This window comes from Haematobia irritans, chromosome 1 (genome assembly GCF_050003625.1).
Source record: "Haematobia irritans isolate KBUSLIRL chromosome 1, ASM5000362v1, whole genome shotgun sequence".
NCBI classification, from domain to species: domain Eukaryota; kingdom Metazoa; phylum Arthropoda; class Insecta; order Diptera; family Muscidae; genus Haematobia; species Haematobia irritans.
The window spans coordinates 187,525,538-187,549,043 of NC_134397.1; the positions used below are offsets into that span (position 1 = coordinate 187,525,538).

The 23,506-nt window shown below is 36.5% G+C and overlaps 2 protein-coding genes across 2 annotated transcripts; both read right to left on the minus strand.

Annotated features, from left to right (window-relative positions):
* Positions 1–1,989: 1,989 nt before the first annotated feature.
* On the minus strand, positions 1,990–23,161 carry LOC142233678 (uncharacterized). The gene is made up of 4 exons (XM_075304680.1): positions 22,723–23,161; positions 21,949–22,651; positions 2,848–2,882; positions 1,990–2,739 (listed from the first exon to the last, which is right to left on the minus strand). The coding sequence occupies exons 1-4, from the start codon at positions 22,858–22,860 to the stop codon at positions 2,104–2,106; spliced, it is 1,512 nt and encodes a 503-aa protein (XP_075160795.1). The 5' UTR covers positions 22,861–23,161; the 3' UTR covers positions 1,990–2,103.
* Positions 12,016–12,708, minus strand: LOC142222293 (uncharacterized). The gene has a single exon (XM_075292341.1). The coding sequence runs from the start codon at positions 12,684–12,686 to the stop codon at positions 12,066–12,068; it is 621 nt and encodes a 206-aa protein (XP_075148456.1). The 5' UTR covers positions 12,687–12,708; the 3' UTR covers positions 12,016–12,065.
* Positions 23,162–23,506: the final 345 nt, after the last annotated feature.

Genomic DNA, 23,506 nt, shown 5'->3' on the forward strand with positions numbered 1-23,506 from the left:
ATTTTATGAATTCTTACTTTGTTTTTAACCTATTTGAAACAAAAAAAGTTAAAATTATCCATTAAAACTATGCACTGGTAGAAAAAGTTTCGTTATATTAATGAAATGTGACATTAAAATTGAGCCAATGAAACAAATTCATTGATATAACGAAATTTTTCGTTATTATAACTAATTTTCTGTTAGTCAACGAAACCTTTCGTACTATTAACGAATATTTTCATTATCTTAATGAAAATGTTTCGTTGTATGAATGAAAAATTTTCATTGGCTCAATTTTAATGAAATTTTCTTTGTGTGTGAAAACCCCAAGTTATATAAAAGTGAATTAAAGGAACTTCCTGGGTAGTTAAAATAAAGAACATAGTTGGGAGTGCATCTTCTGGAAGTGCTTTTAAAGTTGTGCCTTTGGAAGAACTTCCAAATTTTTTTGCTGGGATTTTCATTAATACAATGACAGTATTCGGTAATAGTACAATATGTTACGTTGGTTAACGGAAAATTCGTTATAATAACGCAAATGTTCGTCGTATTAACGAATTGGTTTCATTGGTTGACTTTTAATGAAACATTTCATTAATATAACGAAACTTTTTCTATCAGTGTATGGTGGAGGGTTTAAAAAATAAACTATGTTTTTTGTACTCCGTTCTTCCCACCGTTGTAAGAAGAGAAGTTCACCAATGTGGTATCACAATGGACTAATTAGTCTAAGTGAGCCTGATAAATCGGGCTGCCACCTAACCTAACCTTTGTACTCCGGATATTATCGAGTTTTCTACTTTCATACAACAAGGCATATTGGTGCACATTGAATCCTCAAAATATAAAAATAATTGTGCTTCTATTTATGCATTATGGTTATAAATATTTCTTATTGGGGGAGTTGGAAAAACATTGACATTTGTATTTAACTGTACTGATTATTGTTGTTGTTTTTTTTTTTAATTATTAATAATTTTCAAACTAGAGAGTATATGAGCTTGCGTCCAAGGAAGTCATTATACAATGCAGTAGAGATAAATTGAAATGTTCGGTTGTTCCATGAATTTGAAAAGGTAATTAAATAAATTGTTATGAATTATTGTTTAATTTAATTTAATGTTTAATTTTTAATTTTAAATTTTAATTTTAGTTGAGGATATAATCGTCCCAGTGAATAACAACTAAGTTTCTCTAAGTAGTTTCACCGCAATGTGGAAAGCCGTTCGGACTCGGCTATAAAAAGTAGCAGCACCCAGTGAAAAGAGTGATATCACAATGGACTGAATAGTCTAAATGAGCGTGAAAAAATCGGACTTCCACTATATCTAACCTAACCTAAATAACAACTACAGCTGACAGCTTGTTTATTTCGAAAGTTCGCGTGATTTCAAAAGTCGAACGGAGATCGTTGAATCACCTCAGAATCTCATCAACACTGAAAATATATATATATATATATATATTTTAAGACCAAAATATCGATGTGTTACAAACAGCAAGAATTGCCAAACTGAATTGAGACATGTTTATACGGCCAAAAGTTCGACCGGGACGAAACTTAAATATCCATCATCATGCAACGAATTCAATAATCTTCTTTCCCGAGTAATAATTGAGAAATCTAATTTGATATGATAAGATATGACCAGATACGAAAAATGGTAAGATCTAATTATATATAATTACTACGGAATTAGATTTAATCAAATTTCAATATTAGACCTAATGTTTTAGGTATAATTATATCTATCCCTGTATAAAATTGGATCTGATGTTAGATCACGTCATATATGGAATTATGTATATATAATTATGTCTCATCATATTTGGATAAATATGTTAAAATCTAGAGAGGCCACTTTTGAGATATAATCATATCAAGTTAGATCCCCCAATTTTTACACAGGTTGGTAATATCTGCACGTAATGAATTGTCATAGAAACAGAAAGAGTGTCAAACAGCTGTTGCACGATCTCCAATTCAATTCAATAGAACTAGTAACATTTTTTTTCAAAAAACAACAATTTTTATTCATTCTAAATATATACAACTAAAATAACAACAAGCTCAAGGGCTCAGTCTCTTTGTGGCTAAATTTGGTCCAAACATTTTTTTCTTTAGAAACGGGTGCGGAATAACGACGATGGCAAATATGAGTTTTGAGGTGTTTGAGGAGCTGGTCCAGCACGAGCGGGAGCTTGAGAAGCAAAGTTGAGGACAGGAGCAACACCACCATTGATGCTATGTGAATTTCCTCCCAAAGAATCGTATTGGCTTTGGATGGTACGTTGGGCATTGGCAGCATCCTCAGCAGTGCGGTATTTGACAAAGTGAACTTCAGGTTTGCTGTTCTTGGCACTATTGGCAACATTGAGTTTGTTGGCCAAATCTCCAATATCGGCTTGTTTGTTGAGCACATAGATGGCGGTTTGTTGTTGACCAGCAGATTTGGCCAAAGCCAAGGCAGCATCTTCGAGACCTTTGTTTTCGGGACCCTTAATGAAAACAACACGGAGACCTTGTTTCACGCTATTGGCAGCACGTTCAGCAGCACCGGCATCATCGAATTCACCTTCGGGGGCAGAGAATGTGTAGAACTCCTTTTCTAATTCAGCTGGGGCAGAGTAGGTGGAAGGGGCATCATAGGAGGCACCAGAGCTGCCACCACTCACTGCACCAGCACCATCACCATTTCCCACAGGTTGATAATTGTAACCAGATTGAGCGGAGGCAATTGCTACCAAGCACAAAACCTATGAAAGACATTTAAGATAAAACACTCACACATTAGCCAATTCATGATTAATCCTGAGTTTTGTTTCTTTTTCATTGTTCATCCCATCGGGGGAGAGGAGACTTACAATAAAGGCACGCATTTTGTTCGATGAATAGATTCAAGAGATTCTTACTATTCCGAGGGTAAGTTATTTGTGTATATTCCAAGCGTTCTGCAGTCGTCTTTTATATGAATATTCGTTATTTTGATTTGGACGCTTCTCCATTTGATATCAAATGAACCGGTAAAATTTTGTTGTAATGGCTTGGTAAGATTACACTACCTCGTGTTGACAGTTATTACATATTTTTAACATAATAATGGAATTAAGTCAAAGTAGGCGATTATTGAAAAACTACCACAAATGGTATCAACAAACAGCAAACATTTTTGTGGAGAATTCGCTGTATGTCTTGTTTTTTCGTAAATCCATGCCTACTTCCATATATTGGATTTTTTCCCCTCCATGTTTGTCAACAATTTAATTCTTTAATATAATTTATGCTAATACTTGTATTAATATGATAGGTATGCTGCACATCTACATCAAGGCAGTTGCAGATTTTATGAATCAAATGACTCTGATCACCGTTGTATTAAGCAAGTCATAAAGTTGTAGATTCTACTACAGAAATCCCTAGTGTTCGCTCCTTAAAGGGAAGTTCATTTATCCAAGTTTTAATGAGGACATATCCTACGGAAAGTTAGTGCAAATTGCCACTGAAGGACCTATCGCAGGACTGGTACCGACACTGAATCAAATATTGACGTAAGGCCAAAGATTTCATGTCTTTAGAATATGATTTATGTGAAGTTTTGTACAGTGAATAGAACTAATATTGTATGCATGCCAAATTTGGTTGAATTTGGTTCAGATTTAGATATAGATCCCACATCCTTAGAAAAAATCAACTCTTTAACATATGCCCCAAACACATTTTGCTTCAAGCATGTTCAGGATTGGTCCAAACAAAATATTGTTTGTATTCTTCACCTTTTACTTGCAGTATACTCTCTAGGTCTTTCTTTCTAAACACATATATGTTTATAGCGTATTTCTAAATTAATATATGTTTGCATTCAAACATATATGATGTCCCAAACATAATATGTTCTAACATATTAACATATATGTCCTAAACATGTTTTCCTAGTTTATGAACATTATATGCTCGCACTTAAAATTATTGTGTTAAAAAATTGGATCCCAAACATATAATTTTTTCACCCAAACATATGAAATACAGTCTTTTTGGTCCGTGGATATATATCTTTCCCCGATTTTCACTCATATGACCACGGTAAATTTGTAATCCGAATTACGTGAAATTTTGCACAGGGAGTAGAATAAACATGGTAGCTATGCATGCCAAATTTCGTTGAAATCGATTCAGATTTAGATATAGCTCTGATTCTGATTTCGGCAAAAATGGCAACAATTCCAAAATTCCCTTGTAAAATCGCCACTTCTAGGCCAAAACCTTCTAAAACCGTCTACCATTTTTATACCCTCCATCATAGGATGGGGGTATATTAACTTTGTCATTCCGTTTGTAACACATCGAAATATTGTTCTAAGACCCCATAAAGTATATATATGGGTCGTGGTGAAATTCTGAGTCGATCTAAGCATGTCCGTCCGTCCGTCCGTCCGTCTGTTGAAATCACGCTAACTTCCGAACGAAACAAGCTATCGACTTGAAACTTGGCACAAGTAGTTGTTATCGATGTAGGTCGGATGGTATTGAAAATGGGCCATATCGGTCCACTTTTACGTATAGCCCCCATATAAAGGGACCCTCAGATTTGGCTTGTGGAGCCTCTAACAGAAGCATATTTCATCCGATCCGGCTGAAATTTGGTACATGATGTTTGTATATGGTCTCTAACAACCATGCAAAAAGTGGTCCACATCGGTCCATAATTATATATAGCCCCCATATAAACCGATCCCCAGATTTGGCTTGCGGAGCCTAAAAGAGAAGCAAATTTCATCCGATCCGGCTGAAATTTGGTCCATGGTGTTTGTATATGGTCTCTAACAACCATGCAAAAACTGGTCCATATCGGTCCATAATTATATATAGCCCCCATATAAACCGATCCCCAGATTTGGCTTGCGGAGCCTCAAAGAGAAGAAAATTGCATCCGATCCGGCTGAAATTTGGTACATGATGTTGGTATATGGTCTCTAACAACCATGCAAAAATTGGTCCATATCGGTCCATAATTATATATAGCCCCCATATAAACCGATCCCCAGATTTGGCTTGCGAAGTCTCCAAGAGAAGCAAATTTCATCCAATCTGGTTGTAATTTGGAACATGGTGTTAGTATATGATCTTTAACAACCGTGCCACAATTGGTCCATATCGGTGCATAATTATATATAGTCCCCATATAAAACGTTCTGCAGATTTGACCTCCGGAGCCTCTTGGAGGAGCAAAATTCATCCGATCCGGTTCAAATTAGGAACGTGGTGTTAGTATATGGTATAACAACCATACCAAAATTGGTCCAATCACACAAAAATTGTCCATATCGGTTCATAATCATGGTTGCCATTAGAGCCAAAAATAATTTACCAAAATTTTATTTCTATAGAAAATTTTGTCATAATTTTATTTCTATAGAAAATTTTGTCAAAATTTTATTTCTATAGAAAATTTTGTCAAAATTTTATTTCTAGAGAAAATTTTGTTAAAATTTTATTCGGTTCATAATAAAATTTTCATCATTGTCAAAAGTTTATTTCTATAGAAAATTTTGTCAAAATTGTATTTCTATAGAAAATTTTGTGCAAATTTTATTTGGTTCATAATCATGGTTGCCACTCGAGCCAAATATAATCTACCAAGATTTTATTTCTATAGAAAATTTTGTCACAAGTTTATTTCTATAGAAAATTTTGTTAAAATTTTATTTCTGTAGAAATTTTTGTCAAAATTTTCTTTCTATAGAAAATTTTGTCAAAATTTTTATTTATATAGATAATTTTGTGAAAATTTTATTTCTATAGAAAATTTTGTTAAAATTTTATTTCTATAGAAAATTTTGTTAAAATTTTATTTCTGTAGAAAATTTTGTCAAAATTTTATGTGTACTTTGTCAAACTGAATTATATACGTATTGGATCGATCTTTTTTGATTTAATATATACCACGTATGGACTTACATACAATTTAGAAGATGGTGTTAGGAGGTTTTAAGATACCTTGCCATCGGCAAGCATTACCGCAACTTAAGTAATTCGATTGTGGATGGCAGTGTTTAGAAGAAGTTTCTACGCAATCCATGATGGAGGGTTCATAAGCTTCGACCTGGCCGAACTTACGGCCGTATATACTTGTTTTCTATACTTTTAATTCATATCTAACGACTGATAAATCATAAATACACTTTTGCGAAGTTGCCCAAAAATGGCTTCATATTTAAATGTTGCCCATATTTCTAGTAACACTGGTTTCCACCCCAGGGCATTTGCCGACATAAATTTTAAGTCTACACTAAAAAAAGTGAACTCTCTATTTCACTTAAGCCAGTTTAACTTTATTTTAGTTCATGGAATTATTGTATATGGAGAAAGTTTCCTCTACTCTAATATTTTTTTGCGTACGTTAGTTAAATGAACTAAAAAAAAAAAAACGGGAAAAAATTATACGCAAATGAAGTAAAAAGTTTATTATTTCTTTAAATTTGTAAATTTTACTACAAATGCGTCTATCATGAACTTCGTATGTCACTTAAGACATTCATGCAATTTTGAACTCCAATTTTTTGTTTCAAACTACAAAATTTTCTTTAACAAGTGAAAAAAATTAATTATGTCTAATAAATTTTCTTGAATTTATCGAAAAATATTTTCTTATATTTGTGATATCGGCGTGATGTCAGCGTTTGTAATACTGTTTAGTTAAAATTTTCTAAAATATTAAAAAATTTCTAAAATTAACTAAATGTTTTCTTCCTGGTGGGTTCACTGTTTTTTTAGTGTATAGATTTTGTAGAAGTCTAACAAAATGTTGTCCAAATCGGGTCAGATTTAAATATATGTATATGGGAACATAATCCTTTACGTATAGCATTCAACAAATTTGATAACTTGAGATGGTATCAAAAATGTTGGTCCACAAAGTGCACGCACAGAAAAAAAACATGTTTGGACATGGTTGCCGCATCCATTTAATACTTATCTAGAGCATGTAATTGTCGCGAAAACAATGTATTTTGTCTTTGTAAAAATAATTTTACAGATGTATGCTAGCAATAAGCATACATCTGTAAATGGTTCTCAAAAACCGCAAACATGTTCCATTATTGAAATGATAGAATTTTAGACCATTACATGGTCAGAAATATTATGTACCTGTCCATTCAAGTTTTCGACTTTTTGCAGGGAAAACAATTAAGTACACCTCACACAAGAGGTGTTTAATTGATTCCTTTTCCTCCGCATCATGACAGCTCGTACAGTAGCCATTATACTTTGCACTAATAGTTTTTGCAAATTCGCCTATCAGGCAGCGACCCATTATAGCAGATATCAGAAGTGATATCTGACGTCCTGAGAACACTAGCATATCTAGTGTGCGGTTCAAGTTTAAATGGGGCCATATTTGCTTGGTTTGCTCGTTACAACCCTTGCAATTCTCCCATCAAACAGTTGCCATCATAACAGCCTTCACACGCAGTAAGAGCTTGCAGGTAGCCAAAGACATACCAATAGATTCTAGTTCCCCTGGAATATTTCAGGTAGTTCCTAGCCTTGATAACTCATCTACTTCTCAGTTCTCCGGTATGTTGCTATGGCCAGGCACCCATATTAGGTGAATATTCTACAGCTCAGCCATCTCGTTGAGAGATTTGCGAAAGGCGATGGCCGTTTTCGAGTTAAGGTATGTGTTCCTTAAGGATTGTCTATCTGAGTATATATTAATACCAACATTTTTTGGAACATGACTTCTCAGCCAATTCGCCACCTCTCTTATTGCTAATATTTCGTGACCATTTAATTTTTAAACTTTTTTTGCAGCGAAAAGAATTTTATAAAAACATTTAGTAGGTACACATGATTTTCATATTGCGCGTCAGTCGCGTGTTGATTTTTGCTTGGAATGGACGGAGAATACGGAATTACTGTGTTTTGTGTTAATTTATTTATTCAGAAGAGGCACGTGGTTTTATGTGAACACAAAAAAGGATTTCAACAGACGGACGGACAGGCTCAGATCGAATCAGAATTTCACCACGACCCAGAATATATATACTTCTATACCATCCTATGGTGGTATAAAAATGTACATGGTTACATATTGTTGAAATTGAACCAAAATAGAGTGTGTAAAATTATGTAATGTTTGCTTGCACGACATTATAAATACAAATAAACAATGAATTAGTTTATAAATAAATAAAAACAAATAAATAAAGTTAGTTTTGTGTGTGTTTCTTTTTTCTCAAGTGGCGTCCTTTTTCGATGACGAAAAAAGTTTTTTCATAACCATCAAAACATTTTAGGTTGTGACCATGTTCTTTTAACTGGAAGAAAAACATTTTTGACGAATACCATACCATTTTAGATCGCGACCATTGTCTTTTGATTCAAACTAAATTATTTTTATCAATACAATAACATTGTAGATGAGGACAATTTTATTTTTCTTAGAACCATGTTCACTGAGCCAACATGGTTACAGGTGAAAATGTTACATGGTCGTGGCAAAAATAGCTCTTATCATATTATTTTGCTCTTCAAATATGATTGTGGCAATCATGTTTCTTCTCTGTGTGTGGTGCATCGTATATTATAGCTGGCCCTGTCCGACTTTAGACTTCCCTTACGCAACCTTTAGTTCCGGATCAGCAAAGCGGGCCGGATTAAGGTAGTAAGATCTGTACAATCTGTATGATTTAATTGTTATTATTTTTATACCCTCCACCATTGGATGGGGGTATATTAACTTTGTCATTCCGTTTGTAACACATCGAAATATTGCTCTAAGACCCCATAAAGTATATATATTCTGGGTCGTGGTGAAATTCTGAGTCGATCTGAGCATGTCCGTCCGTCCATCCGTTTATTGAAATCACGCTAACTTCCGAACGAAACAAGCTATCGACTTGAAACTTGGTACAAGTAGTTGTTATTGATGTAGGTCGGATGGTATTGCAAATGGGCCATATCGGTCCACTTTTACGTATAGCCCCCATATAAACGGACCCCCAAATTTGCCTTGCAGATCCTCTAAGAGAAGCAAATTTCATCCGATCCGGCTGAAATTTGGTACATGGTGTTACTATATGGTCTTTAACAACCATGCAAAAATTGGTCTACATCGGTCCGTAATTTTATATAGCCCCCATATAAACCGATCCCCCGATTTGCCTTGCGGAGCCTTTAAGAGAAGCGAATATCATCCGATCCGGCTGAAATTTGGTAAATGGTGTTAGTATATTGTATCTAACAACCATGCAAAAATTGGTCCACTTTGGTCCAAAATTATATATAACCTTCGGAGCCTCTTGGAAGACCAAAATTCATCGGATTCAGTTGAAATTTGGTACATGGTGTTAATATATGGCCTCACACACGCATGCACAAATTGATCGAAATCGGTCTATAATTATATATAGCCTCCATATAAACCGATCCCCAGATTTTACCTTCGGAGCCTCTTGGAAGACCAAAATTCATCTGATTCAGTTGATATTTGGTACGTGGTGTTAATATATGGCCTCAAACACCCATGCACAAATTGGTCGAAATCGGTCCATAATTATATATAGCCCCCATATAAACCGATCCCCAGATTTGACCTCCGGTGCCTTTTGGAGAAGCAAAATTCATCCGATCTGGTTGAAATTTGGTACGTGGTGGTAGAATATGATATTTAACAACCGTGCCAAAAGTGGTCCATATCAGTCCATAATCATATATAGGCCCCTTATAAACCGATCCCGATATTTTGGAGCCTCTTGGATTAGCAAATTTCATCCGAGTCAGTTGAAATTTGGTGTATTGCGCTGGTATATGGCCGTTAAGGACCATGCCTAACTAGGTCTATATCGGTCTATAGTTATATATAGCTCTCAGATTAATCGATCCCTAATCACAAAAAATTGGTCCATATCAAGTTCATAATTGTATATGGCCCCCATATAAGCAACTCCCATATTTCAATTCTGGCTCTCTACGTACCGTGCGAAAGTTCATATCGATTCGTAATTATTTGTAGACTAACTCACAATTTAGAAAACGATGTTAAGAAGTTTTAAGATACCACAACCCAAGTAATTCGATTGTGGGTGACAGTCTTTCGTAGAAGTTTCTACGCAATCCATGGTGGAGGGTAAGATACATAAGATTCGGCCTGGCCAAACTTACAGCCGTATATACTTGTTCCTTTATGAGAAAGTAAAGGGTGATACGGTCAAAATTTGGTCAATGTAAACTTGACGTATTTCTTTCAATTTTGCATTTAAAAAACCTGAACACCCCTCATTTTGAAGGTGTGTGTGTGTAGAATGTTGCTCCTATTTTGATTTTGGAATTGACTCTTCAGTTGTCAAAATGCCGTCCAAGCAAGAAGAGCAGCGTATCAAAATTTTGCTCGCGCATCGCGAAAATACGAGCTACTCGCACGCAAGGCTGGCAAAATCGATAAAAGTTGCCAAATCAACCGTTACAAATGTAATTAAAGTGGTTGGGGAATGTTTGTCGACAGCCAGGAATTCTTGATCAGGGAGAAATCGAAAACCGGAAGCCGCTGAGACGACAAAGAGAGTTGCCGGTAGTTTCAAGCGAAACCCTAACCTCTCTCTCCGAGATGCCGCAAATAAGCTGGGTGTATCGTCTACAATCGTGCATCGAGCCAAAAAACGAGCCGGACTATTGACTTACAAGAAGGTAGTGACTCAAATCGCGATGATAAACAAAATACGACGGCCAAAACGCGATCCCGGAGGCTGTACACGACGATGCTGACGAAGTTTGACTGCGTGGTAATGGACGACGAAACCTACGTCAAAGCCGACTACAAGCAGCTTCCGGGACAGGAGTTTTATACGGCAAAAAGAAGGGGAAAGGTAGCAGATATTTTCAAGCACATAAAACTGTCAAAGTTCGCAAAGAAATATCTGGTTTGGCAAGCCATCTGTACCTGTGGCTTGAAAAGCAGCATTTTCATAGCTTCCGGGACTGTCAACCAAGAAATTTACGTGAAAGAGTTTTTGAATAAACGTCTGCTGCCTTTCCTGAAGAAACACGGTTGTTCCGTACTGTTTTGGCCGGATTTGGCATCTTGCCATTACGGTAAAAAGGCCATGGAGTGGTACGCCGCCAACAACGTGCAGGTGTTTCCCATGGACAAGAACCCTCCCAACACGCCAGAGCTCCGCCCAATTGAGAAATACTGGGCTAGTGTCAAGCGGAACCTAAAGAAGACCAAACAAACTGCTAAGAACGAGCAGCAGTTCAAGGCAAACTGGCTTTCTGCGGCGAAGAAGGTGGACAAGGTGGCTGTACAAAATCTGATGGCAGGTGTCAAGCGTGAGGCCCGGCAATTCGGATTTGGAAAAGCGAAAGCCTAACTAAATATTTTTCCTGAATTTTATACTAATTGAACTTGAAAAATAAATTTAATTTGATTTTTTAAATAAACGATTTCACCGATTTACACGCGTTTTCCCTTGACCAAATTTTGACCGTATCACCCTTTAACTAAATCGCATTTTAATAACTTTCATGTGTAATTATAAGGTGTATAAGGGCCACAAAAAATGGGCCGATATAAATTATCTTATTTCTACCTCTAAATATCACATTTGACGCCATTTGCGTACCGACAAACGTAGACATTTTAGAGAGAGAAATTCTGACCTTAGTCTATAGGCTGGCAAAATTTAAATAAATCTGAACCGTATCACCCTTTATCACAATGTGTATATGACCACTGTAATCCTGTTTGTTATTATTGATCTCGCACCCAGAGAAGAAATATGATCATGAGCAAAATTATACTATGTTATTATCTCAAAAATTATGCGAAAACAAAATGTTTGCAACAAAAAAATGTCCATGTTCCCTGTCCCAAATCAGCATTTTGCTCTTGAAACATATTTGAGGGGATCATATTCCTTCCTTGGATGTAGATTATTCAATTAAAATATCAATATTTCAACAGCAAATAAAAAATAAAAAATTTATTCAAAGTAAATATTTAAAACTAATATGAAAAAACACATGCGCAATGTTTCAGTCTCTTCTTGGCTTAATTGAGCGGTCATGGGATGCGGCAAACCATTTATGCACGGCTACGAAATACTGACGATGGTAAATAGGTGTTCTGGGGTGTTTGAGGAGCTGGGCCAGCATGAATTTGAGCTTGAGAGGCGAAATTAAGGACAGGAGCAACACCACCGTTAATATTGTGAGAATTACCACCCAAGGCATTGTATTGATCTTGAATGGTACGTTGGGCATTGGCAGCATCAGCAGCGGTACGGTATTTGACAAAGTGCACTTCGGGTTTATTTTTACCGCTATGATTGATGGCATTGAGTTTATTGGCCAAATCTCCAATATCGGCTTGCTTGTTAAGGACATAGATGGCGGTCTTTTGATGGGCAGCTTGTTTGGCCAAAGCCAAAGCAGCATCTTCAAGGCCTTTGTTTTCGGGGCCTTTAATGAAAATTACACGAAGGCCTTGTTTAATGCTTCCCGACAGCCGCTGAAGAGCACTGGCATCTTCAAATTCATTTTCAGGAGCCGAAAAAGTATAGAATTCCTTTTGATATTCAGCAGGAGCAGAATAGGAAGGACTATTGTAGTTTTTGTTGGCACCACCAATGCTGGGACCAATTCCATTACCACCAGATACAGATCCAGCATCAGAGTGACCATGTGGTTCATAATTATATCCCATATTTTCGGCACAAGCCACAGCAACCAAGCACAAGACCTATAAGTGACGAGAGGAGGGGGAAAGAGGTTAATAATCAAATTAGCCTTTATTTATGATAATCCTCTTAATCAATTCCATGGGATGAAAACTTACAATGAATGAGCGCATTTTAATATTTGATCTTTGGGTGATTTTTGGTTCTTTCCAAAGTGAAGTCTTAAATATTTATGAATATATCAATAGCAGCATGGCTCATCTTTATATATATATTTTTGCCCGGATTATTTGCCAATGTTAATGACTTCCATTGGAATTTGCTGTAACGTTTATGGGTTTCATATTTTATTATATTTTTTGCGTTTCAATGCTCGCCGTTGGTGATGGTGTTAGGTGATTATGACCTGAGATCTTAGCATTAGTTTAGTATCTCAATGGCTTACAATCATTGGAGTATTATTTTTTTTTTTTTTGTATTTTGAGGGGGAGGGATGTGCTTATTTTGTCCGAGGGCACTTTGTAATTATGACAGTAAAACCCCAATTATGATGGAATCTATCTTTTTGGCCAATGAGATAATCATAGATGTTATAGTGGTGGCGTTACCAATTTTTTTTTTATTATTTTGGTTTAATTTGTCAATATCATTTAGCCGTTTGCTAATCTTTGAAATAAATGAAATGATATGTTTTGACTGCTGAGAGTTTTTTCTTCTTTTTTTGTAGTTGAGTGTCAATAGAAGTGTGGCAATTTTGGCAAATGTGTGAATTTCCCAGATGATCGATTGATTGCCGTTTAGTTTTTTTGCTTAATCGCCTCATATTTGGATGCTGGCTAAATCAAGGTTTATTATTGGAGATTTTTTTGTTCGATTATCATCAGTGTTTTTGTGCAGATAATGCGATTATTGTGAACGCTTTGTTTTTTTTGTTCTCCATTTTATTTATTATATATATTTTTTTCTATTCTTTTTATTAGATGCAATGCAATTTAGCTACTATTTTTCAGAGTTAACTCCACAACAATGCGTCATAATTATGTTTTTTTTTTTTTTGTTATGGGAAAATATTCCAGTTTCTGTGTTATACACACAAAAAAAATTTCTGGTTCAATCACGAAATTAATTGATCCAATTAATTATACCCTCCACCATAGGATGGGGGGTATATTAACTTTGTCATTCCGTTTGTAACACATCGAAATATTGCTCTAAGATCCCATAAAGTATATATATTCTGGGTCGTGGTGAAATTCTGAGTCGATCTGAGCATGTCCGTCCGTCCGTCCGTCTGTTGAAATCACGCTAACTTCCGAACGAAACAAGCTATCGACTTGAAACTTGGCACAAGTAGTTGTTATTGATGTAGGTCGGATGGTATTGCAAATGGGCCATATCGGTCCACTTTTACGTACACTCAAAAAAAATTTAACTCTCTATTTCACTAAAGCCAATTTAACTTTATTTTAGTTCATGGAATTATTAAGTTTAGAGAAAGTTTTCTCTACTTTAATAATTTTTTGTGTATGTTAGTTAAATTAACTAAACCCGAGGAAAAAAATATACTCCAATGAAGCATAAAGATGAACTAAATTCGTGTCTTCCACAAAATAGTTCAGAATTTCTTTAAATTTGTAAATTTTACCAAAAATGCTTCCATCATGAACTTCGTATGTTACTAAAGACATTCTTGCAATTTTGAACTCCAAGTTTTTCCTTCAAACTACAAAATTTTCTTTAACAAGTGAAAAAACTTACTCATGTCTAATAAATTTTGTTGAATTTGTCGAAAAATATGTACTTATTTTTATGACATCGGCGTGATGCCAACGTTTGTAATACTGTTTAGTTAAAATTTTCTACAAATATTCAAAATTTTCTAAAATTAGCCGAAAGTTTTCTTCCTGGTGGGTTCACTGTTTTTTCAGTGTATAGCCCCCATATAAACGGACCCCCAAATTTGGCTTGCGAGGCCTTTAAGAGAAGCAAATTTCATCCGATCCAGCTGAAATTTGGCACATGGTGTTAGTATATGGTCTCTAACAACCACGCAAAAATTGGTTCACATCGGTCCATAATTATATATAGCCCCCATATAAACCGATCCCCCGATTTGGCTTGCGAGGCCTCTAAGAGAAGCAAATTTCATCCGATCCGGCTGAAATTTGGTACATAGTGATAGTATATGGTCTCTAACAACCATGCAAAAATTGGTCCACATCAGTCCATAATTATATATAGCCCTCATATAAACCGATCCCCCGATTTGGCTTGCGAGGCCTCTAAGAGAAGCAAATTTCATCCGATCCGGCTGAAATTTGGTACATGGTGATAGTATATTGTCTCTAACAACCATGCAAAAAGTGGTCCACATCAGTCCATAATTATATATAGCCCCCATATAAACCGATCACCAGATTTGACCTCCGGAGCTTCTTGGAAGACCAAAATTCATCTGATTCAGTTGAAATTTGGTACGTGGTGTTCATATATGGCCTCAAACTCCCATGCAAAAATTGGTCGAAATCGGTCCATATAGCCCCCATATAAACCGATCCCCAGATTTGACCTCCGGAGCCCCTTGGAAGAGCAAAATTCATCCGATTCGGTTGAGATTTGATGTTAGTATATGGTATCCAACAACCATGCAGGAACTGGTTCATATCAGTCCATAATTATATATAGCACCCATATAAACCGATCCCCAGACTTGACCTCCGGTGCCTTTTGGAGAAGCAAAATTTATCCGATCTGCTTGAAATTTGGTACGTGGTGGTAGTATATGATATTTAACAACCATGCCAAAAGTGGTCCATATCAGTCCATAATCGTACATAGGCCCATATAAACCGATCCCGAGATTTGGTTTTGGAACCTCTTGGAGGAGCAAATTTCATCCGAGTGAGTTGAAATTTGGTACATTGTGCTAGTATATGGTCGTTAACAACCATGTCTAACTAGGTCCATATCGCTCTATAGTTATATATGGCCCTCAGATAAATCGATCCCCAATCACACAAAAATTGGTCCATATCAAGTTCATAATTGTATATAGCCCCCATATAAGCGACTCCCATATTTCAATTCTGGCTCTCTACGTACAAAAAGTCCATATCGATTCGTAATTATTTGTAGACTTAACTATACATAACTTTTTTGTCTAATATATACCATGTATGGACTAAATCACAATTTAGAAAACGATGTCGATTGTGGATGACAGTCTTTCGTAGAAGTTTCTACGCAATGCATGGTGGTGGGTACATAAGATTCGGCCTGGCCGAACTTGCGGCCGTATATACTTGTTTTTTAATTGAATCAATTAATTTTTTAATTGACCTTCAATTAATTCTTTAATTGATATTATCATTTCTGTGATTGAAGACATTTCAATTAAAAATTAATTGGATCAATTAATTTCGTGATTGAATCAGAAATTTTTTTTTTTGTATGTAACTATGTTGAATAATAAAAACGTATTTTGAAAAAAAAATAGGTTTTTCTTTGTTCGACCGGGGACTTATCAGCCAACCTGTTAGTATGTAATGTTGAACATATTTTCGAAATCTTTCGAACATATCTGGAATATATGTAAAAAAAAACAAGTATATACGGCCGTAAGTTCGGCCAGGCCGAATCTTATGTACCCTCCACCATGGATTGCATAGAAACTTGTACTAAAGACTGTTATCCACAATCGAATTACTTGGATTGCGGTAACACTTGCCTGTAACACTTAGCACTTAGGCCGATTAAATACGTAAATAATTCAGTTTGACAAAATTTTCTATAGAAATAAAATCTTGACAATATTTTCTATAGAAATAACATTTTTACAAAATTTTGTATAGTAACAAAATTTTGACAAAAATTTCTATAGATATAAAGTTTTGGTAGAGTATTTTTGGGGATCGGCTATATATATAACTATAGACCGATATGGACCAATTTTGGCATGGTTGTTAGCGGCCATATAATAACACCATGTAACAAATTTCAGCCGGATCGGATGAAATTTGCTTCTCTTAGAGGCTCCGCAATCCAAATATGGGATTCGGTTTATAGGCGGGCTATATATAATTATGGACCGATTTGGACCAATTTTTTAACGGTTGTGAGAGACCATATACTAACACCATGCGCAATGTACCAAATTTCACCACGTTCCAAATTTCAACCGGGTCGGATGAATTTTGCTTCTCCAATAGCTCCGGAGGACAAATCTAGGAATCGCTTTAAATGTAAGTTATATGTAATTAAAACCGGTATGGACAAATTTTTGCATGGTTGTTAGAGACCATATACTAACACCACCTACCAAATTTCAACGGGATCGGGTGATTTTTGCTCTTCCAAGGGGCTTCGGAAGTCAAATCTGGGGATCGGTTTATATGAAGGCTATATATAATTATGGACCGATGTGAGCCGAAGTTTCCATGGTTGTTAGATACCATATACTAACACCATGTACCAAATTTTAGCCAGATCGAATGAAATTTGCTTCTCTTAGAGGCTCCGCAAGCCAAATTTGGGGAACGGTTTATATGGGGGCTATATATAATTATGAACCGATTTGGACCAATTCCTGCATGGTTGTCAGAGACCATATACTAACACCACGTATCAAATTTCAACTGAATCGGATGAATTTTGCCCATCCATGAGGCTCCGGAGGTCAAATCTGGGGATAGGTTTATATGAGGGCTATATATATTTATGGACCGATGTGAAGTAAAGTTTGCATGGTTCTTAGAGAACAGATACTATATATAATTATGGGACGATTTGGACCAATTTTTGAATGGTTGTGAGAGACCCTATACTAACACCATGTACCAAATTTCAACCGGATCGGATGAATTTTGCTCTTCCAAGAGGCTTCGCAAACCAAATCTGAGCGTCGGTTTATTTGGGGGCTATACGTAAAAATCGTCCGATATGGCCCATTTGCAATACTATCCGACCTACATCAATAACAACTACTTGTCAAGTCGATAGCTTGTTTCGTTTGGAAGTTAGAGTGATTTCAACAGACGGACGGACATGCTCAGATCGACTCAGAATTTCACCACGACCAAGAATATATATACTTTATGAGATCTTAGAACAATATTTCGATGTGTTACAAACGGAATGACAAAATTAATATACCACCCATCCTATGGTGGAGGGTATAAAAACTAAAGAAAACTTTTTGGAGTTCGGTCCAAGCAGGGCTCGAACCCACGACCCTTTGCATGCAAGGCAAACGTAGCAACCACTGCTCCATCTTGCCCAGCTAAATGTTTGTTTCTGTCAAATAAAGTTTGTTTAATCGGCTCGTGGGCGCCGATTAAACAAACTATGCTATATTTATATAACTTATATTGATAATTATCTATTGATGACAATAAGAGCTACGTAACTCAGTGGATAGTGTGCTGGCTTGAAAATTGCATGGTCCGCGGTTCGATTCTCCGTCCAGGCGAAAGGTTAAATTTTAAAAATGTATAAAATCGTATAATTTCTTCTACATTGTTTGTATTACAGAAAATGGTGCTAAGAACTAAAAAACCTCGTGGAAGTGAGAAAGATGTGAGGGAAAATTCAATTAGCCATAAAAGATTGTTTTTTGAGTTAGTCTTTATGAAATTGTTTTTACATCCTGGAAAAGAATAAACGTTTATCACAAACAGTATATACTTTTATTCCAAATAAACTTCCTAACAGCGAAAAGCAAATTAGAGACGAACTTTGTTTGTCTAAAATTTCGTTTGGGAGGAAAGAATTTTTTTTTGCGTGTACTATCAACACCTACCGAATTTCAACCGAATCGGGTGAAATTAACTCCCCCAAAAGGTTCCGGAGGTCAAGTCTGGGCATAGTTTTATATGGCGTTATATATATTTATGGACCCATATGGACCAATTTTTGCATGGTTATCGAATGAATTAGCTCCTCCAGGATGCTCTGTAAGGCAAATCTGTGGACCGGGGGCTGATATGGACCAATTTTGCATTGTTGTTAGAGGGCACCTATACTAGCATCAGGTACTACATTTCAACCGGCTCGGTTGAAATTTGCTTTTTCAGGAGCCTCCCTAAGGCAAATCTGAGATCGGTTTATATGGAGGCTATACCTAAAAGTGGTATAATATGGCCCATTTGCAATACCATCGGACCAACATAATTTATAACTACATATACCAAGTTTCAAATCTATAGCTTGTTTCGTTCGGAAGTTAAAGTGATTTCCAAAGGCGGACGGACAGTCGGATAGACGAATGGACGGACATGGCTAAATCGACTCAGAATTTCACCACGACGTAAAATATGTATAATTTATGGGGTCGATGTGTTGTAACCGGACTGACCAATTTACCATCCTATGGTAGAGGGTATAATACCCCCCAAATGCGTATGTTTACTTAATCATAAGGGGGTAGTTTAGGGTAAGATATAGTCGGCCCCGCTCAACTTTCTACTTGACTTACTTGTTTTTGTTCTCAATACGCAATCGAATTTCCAGATGTTTTCATTTACTTCTTTAATTTGGAGAAGTCCAGGCGAACTGTATCGATTACTCTCCGATTCTTATCCGGAGCATGTTATTTCGAGAGACAAGAGGTGGTCGAGGACAACCGAAGAAGTTTAAAGATGCTGAACTCTAGTTTACACACCCCGACATATACACACCACTTCATTATACCCACCACCATAAAATGGTGACGGGGGTATAATAAGTTTGTCATTCCGTTTGTAACACATCGAAATATCGATTTCCGACTATATAAAGTATATATATTCTTGATCAGGGAGAAATTCTAAGACGATATAAGCATGTCCGTTTGTCCGTCTGTCTGTCTGTCTGTCTGTCTGTCTGTCTGTCTGTCTCTCTGTCTGTTGTAATCACGCTACAGCCTTCAATAATGGCGCTATCGTCCCCAAATTTGGCACAGATTAGTTTTTTGTTTGCAGGCAGGTCAAGTTCGAAGATGGGCTATATCGGTCCAAGTTTTGATATAGTCCCCATATAAACCGACCTCCCGATTTGGGGTCTTGGGCCTATAAAAACCGTAGTTTTCATCAGATTTGCCTGAAATTGGAAATCCAGAGGTATTTTGGGACCATAAAAAGGTGTGTCGAAAATGGTCGGTATCGGTCCATGTTTTGGTATAGCCCCCATATAGACCGATCTCCCGATTTTGCTTCTTAGGCGACTAGAAACAGTATTTTCTATCCGATTTGTCTGAAATTGAAAATCTAGAGGTATTTTAGGACCATAAGGAGGTGTGACGAAAATCGTTCGTATCGGTCCATGTTTTGATATAGCCCCCATATAGACCGATCTCCCGATTTTGCTTCTTGGGCGTCTAGAAACTATATTTACCATCCGATTTGCCTGAAATTGGAAATCTAGAGGTATTGTGGGACTATAAAGAGGTGTGTCGAAAATGGTCCGTATCGGTCCATGTTTTGGTATATCCCCCATATAGACCGATCTCCCGATTTTGCTTCTTGCGCGTCTAGAAACAGTATTTTCTATCCGATTTGTATGAAATTGAAAATCTAGAGGTATTTTGGGACCATAAAGAGGTGAGTCGAAAATGTTCCGTATCGGTCCATGTTTTGATATAGCCCCCATATACACCGATCTCCCGATTTGGAGTCTTGGGCCTATAAAAACCGTAGTTTTTATCCAATTTGCCTGAAATTGGAAATATAGAGGTATTTGAGGACCATAAAAAAGTGTGCCGAATATAGTGCCCATCGGTCCATGTTTTGGTATAGCCCCCATATAGACCGATATCCCGATTTTGCTTCTAGAAACTATATTTACAATATGATTTGCCTGAAATTGGAAATCTAGAGGTATTTGAGGACCATAAAAAGGTGTGCCGAAAATGGTGCTCATCGGTCCATGTTTTGATATAGGCCCCATAGAGACTGATCTCCCGATTTTTCTTCTTGGGCTTCTAGAAACTATATTTTCTATCCGATTTTCCTGAAATTGAAAATCTAGAGTTCTTTTGGGACTATAAAAAGGTGTGCCGAAAATTGTGCCCATCGGTCCATTTTTTGGTATAGCCCCCATATAGACCGATCTCCCGATTTTGCTTCTTGGGCTTCTAGAAACTATATTTACCATCCGCTTTGTCTGAAATTCTTGAGCTTCTATAAACTGTATTTATTACCCGATATGCCTGAAATTCGAAATCTAGAGGTATTTTTAGACCAGAAATAAGGGTGCCGTAATTGAGGTATATCGGTTCATTTTTTGGTATAACCCCCATATAGACTGATCTCTCGATTTTTACTTCTTGGGCGTCTAGAGACTATGTTTTTTTAGCCGATTTGTGTGAAATTCTGGAGGTATTTTAAGATCACAAATATGTGAGTAGCAAATGGTACCTATCGGTCCATGTTTTGGTATAGCCCCCATATACACCCATCTCCCGGCTTTATTTCTTGGACTTCTAGAATCCGTAGTTTTTATCCGATTTGCTGGAAATTAGTAATTTATAATGAAATTTTAGACAAACGAAATTTCCTTTTCTTATAAAGTATTTTCGTTTATTCAACTCTAAAATTCTCTAAAATAGCAGGCGCACTGATCATGAAAATTGCTTCAAAATGAAAGTAAAATTTCCAGATTTTACTCTACAGATTTAAGATTTCAAATCAAGGCGTAATTTAATCATATACACGATATGTTTATAATTTCTCAAAAACTCAAACAAAATTGGTTCTCATAAATCTAGAATCTTATCTAGTCTTCATAGGTAGAATCTTTAAAGTTTGTCTTCGGGAGCTGACTACCTTGGGAGAAGATTTGTCATCAAAACCCCTACAATTCTATATATTATCAAGTAACCCACTACGACGAAGAGTTTTCAAAGTAAACTATTATATTTGATCCATGGTGGTGGGTATTTAAAATTCGGCCCGGCCGAATTTACTACTGTATATACTTGTTTTATATAGATCATTGCCTAGACCGATATGACCATAGTGCTGTCTACAGACAAAAGGCGAATTTCAGCACGATTGCTTCATTATTGAAGGTTTTAGCGTGATTACAACAGACAAAGAACATTACATCTTCGTAGAATTTTTTCTGTAATGAAGGGATATCATTGTCTCTGCATGATAACTCTTTAAATCTTTTCCCGTTTTCATAGAAATAAGTCAGTATTGATATTTTTTTGGTTTCAAAAACATTATTATTTTAACAGTACTACAAAACTAAATTTCAACAATAACAACGAGTCTTGTAAGACTCTCCAGCTAAAGTCTCTCAATTAGTGGCGTAAACGGAAACGACGCAAGAAAGCAGCGGGCAAGTAAGAGCTCTGGGGAGCTTGTGGTGCTGGAGCAGCACGGGCAGGAGCTTGAGAAGCAAAGTTGAGGACAGGAGCAACACCACCATTAATGTTTTGAGATTTTCCTCCCAATGAATCGTATTGGCCTTGGATGGCACGTTGGGCATTGGCAGCATCTTCAGCGGTGCGGTATTTGACAAAGTGAACTTCGGGTTTGTTGTTGCTGCCGCTGTTGATGGCATTGAGTTTGTTGGCCAGATCTCCAATATCGGCTTGTTTGTTGAGGACATAGATGGCGGTTCTTTGTTGGGAAGCAGATTTGGCCAAAGCAAGAGCGGCATTTTCAAGACCCTTGTTTTCGGGGCCCTTGATGAAGATAACGCGAACACCTTGTTTCACACTGCTGGCGGCACGTTGGGCGGCATTGGGATCATCGAATTCACTATCGTCAGCGGTGAAAGTGTAGAATTCCTTTTCGAATTCGGCAGCTGGGGCAGGAGCATCGTAAGAGGCACCAGTACTGCCACCTGAAAATCCAGCATTGCCACCTGAGAATCCAGCATTGCCACCTGAGAATCCAGCACTGGATCCACTACCAGGGGTAAAGGATAATCCACTGTCCGAGTGACCAACGGGTTGGTAGTCATAGCCCAACTTGTCGGCACATGCGACAGCGACTAAGCACAATACCTGAAATGAATGTAACACAAAATTAATTCCTCCTTGCAGGCCATAATCCATAACCACTGGGATGAACTTACAATAAAGGCACGCATTTTATTTTCAAACAGTTTGCTTCTAATGCTTCTTCCCAATTGAACTCTAAAGTGTTTCTGTTTATATCGATCTGTGTCACGACCTCTTTTATTTATACCCCAGAATTCTTTTGTTAGCTTCATTGTTAATGATTTTCACCAGCACCAAACAGCAGCAAATCTCTCAAGAACGTCGGCTTGTAATCGTTGGCGTTAACAGTTGGTGTTTTTGGATGTTTTTTTTTTTTGCTAAGGTTGTGCTATTTCAAGAATCTATTAAAACGAGTTAATATGGCAACATGTTTGAGCCAAATTTTCGTTAGATCAAATCCAACAATGTCTGTGGTTAGTTACACTCGCTATACAGCATTAACAAGTTTCCAAAGACTTCTTTTTTGGCTTAATTGAGTGATCCATCCATCCATCCATCGATAGATAGATCCAATGCGTGTTCTGTGCGTCTCATCTGTCTATGGGCAAAAATATGTAAAACATAGCTTTTGTTTAAATGTTATATACATAAATTGTTTGTTTGTTTTTATTTCGAGAATATTAAGAATTCATGGCATGCCAAATCAATAGTTAGAATATCTGTTCTGGTTATGCAGATTATTGGAGGAAGGAAAACAAAAGTTTTTATTGTAAAAATATATACAAATTAGGGATTATGTAATTTTTATACGATTATCAAATGAAATTTTGTGGGTCAGTGTGCTAATTGATTACTGTACTCGTAATGATATCGAATAATAATCATGTAATTATATTAAATTCGGGATAGTATTTTCTT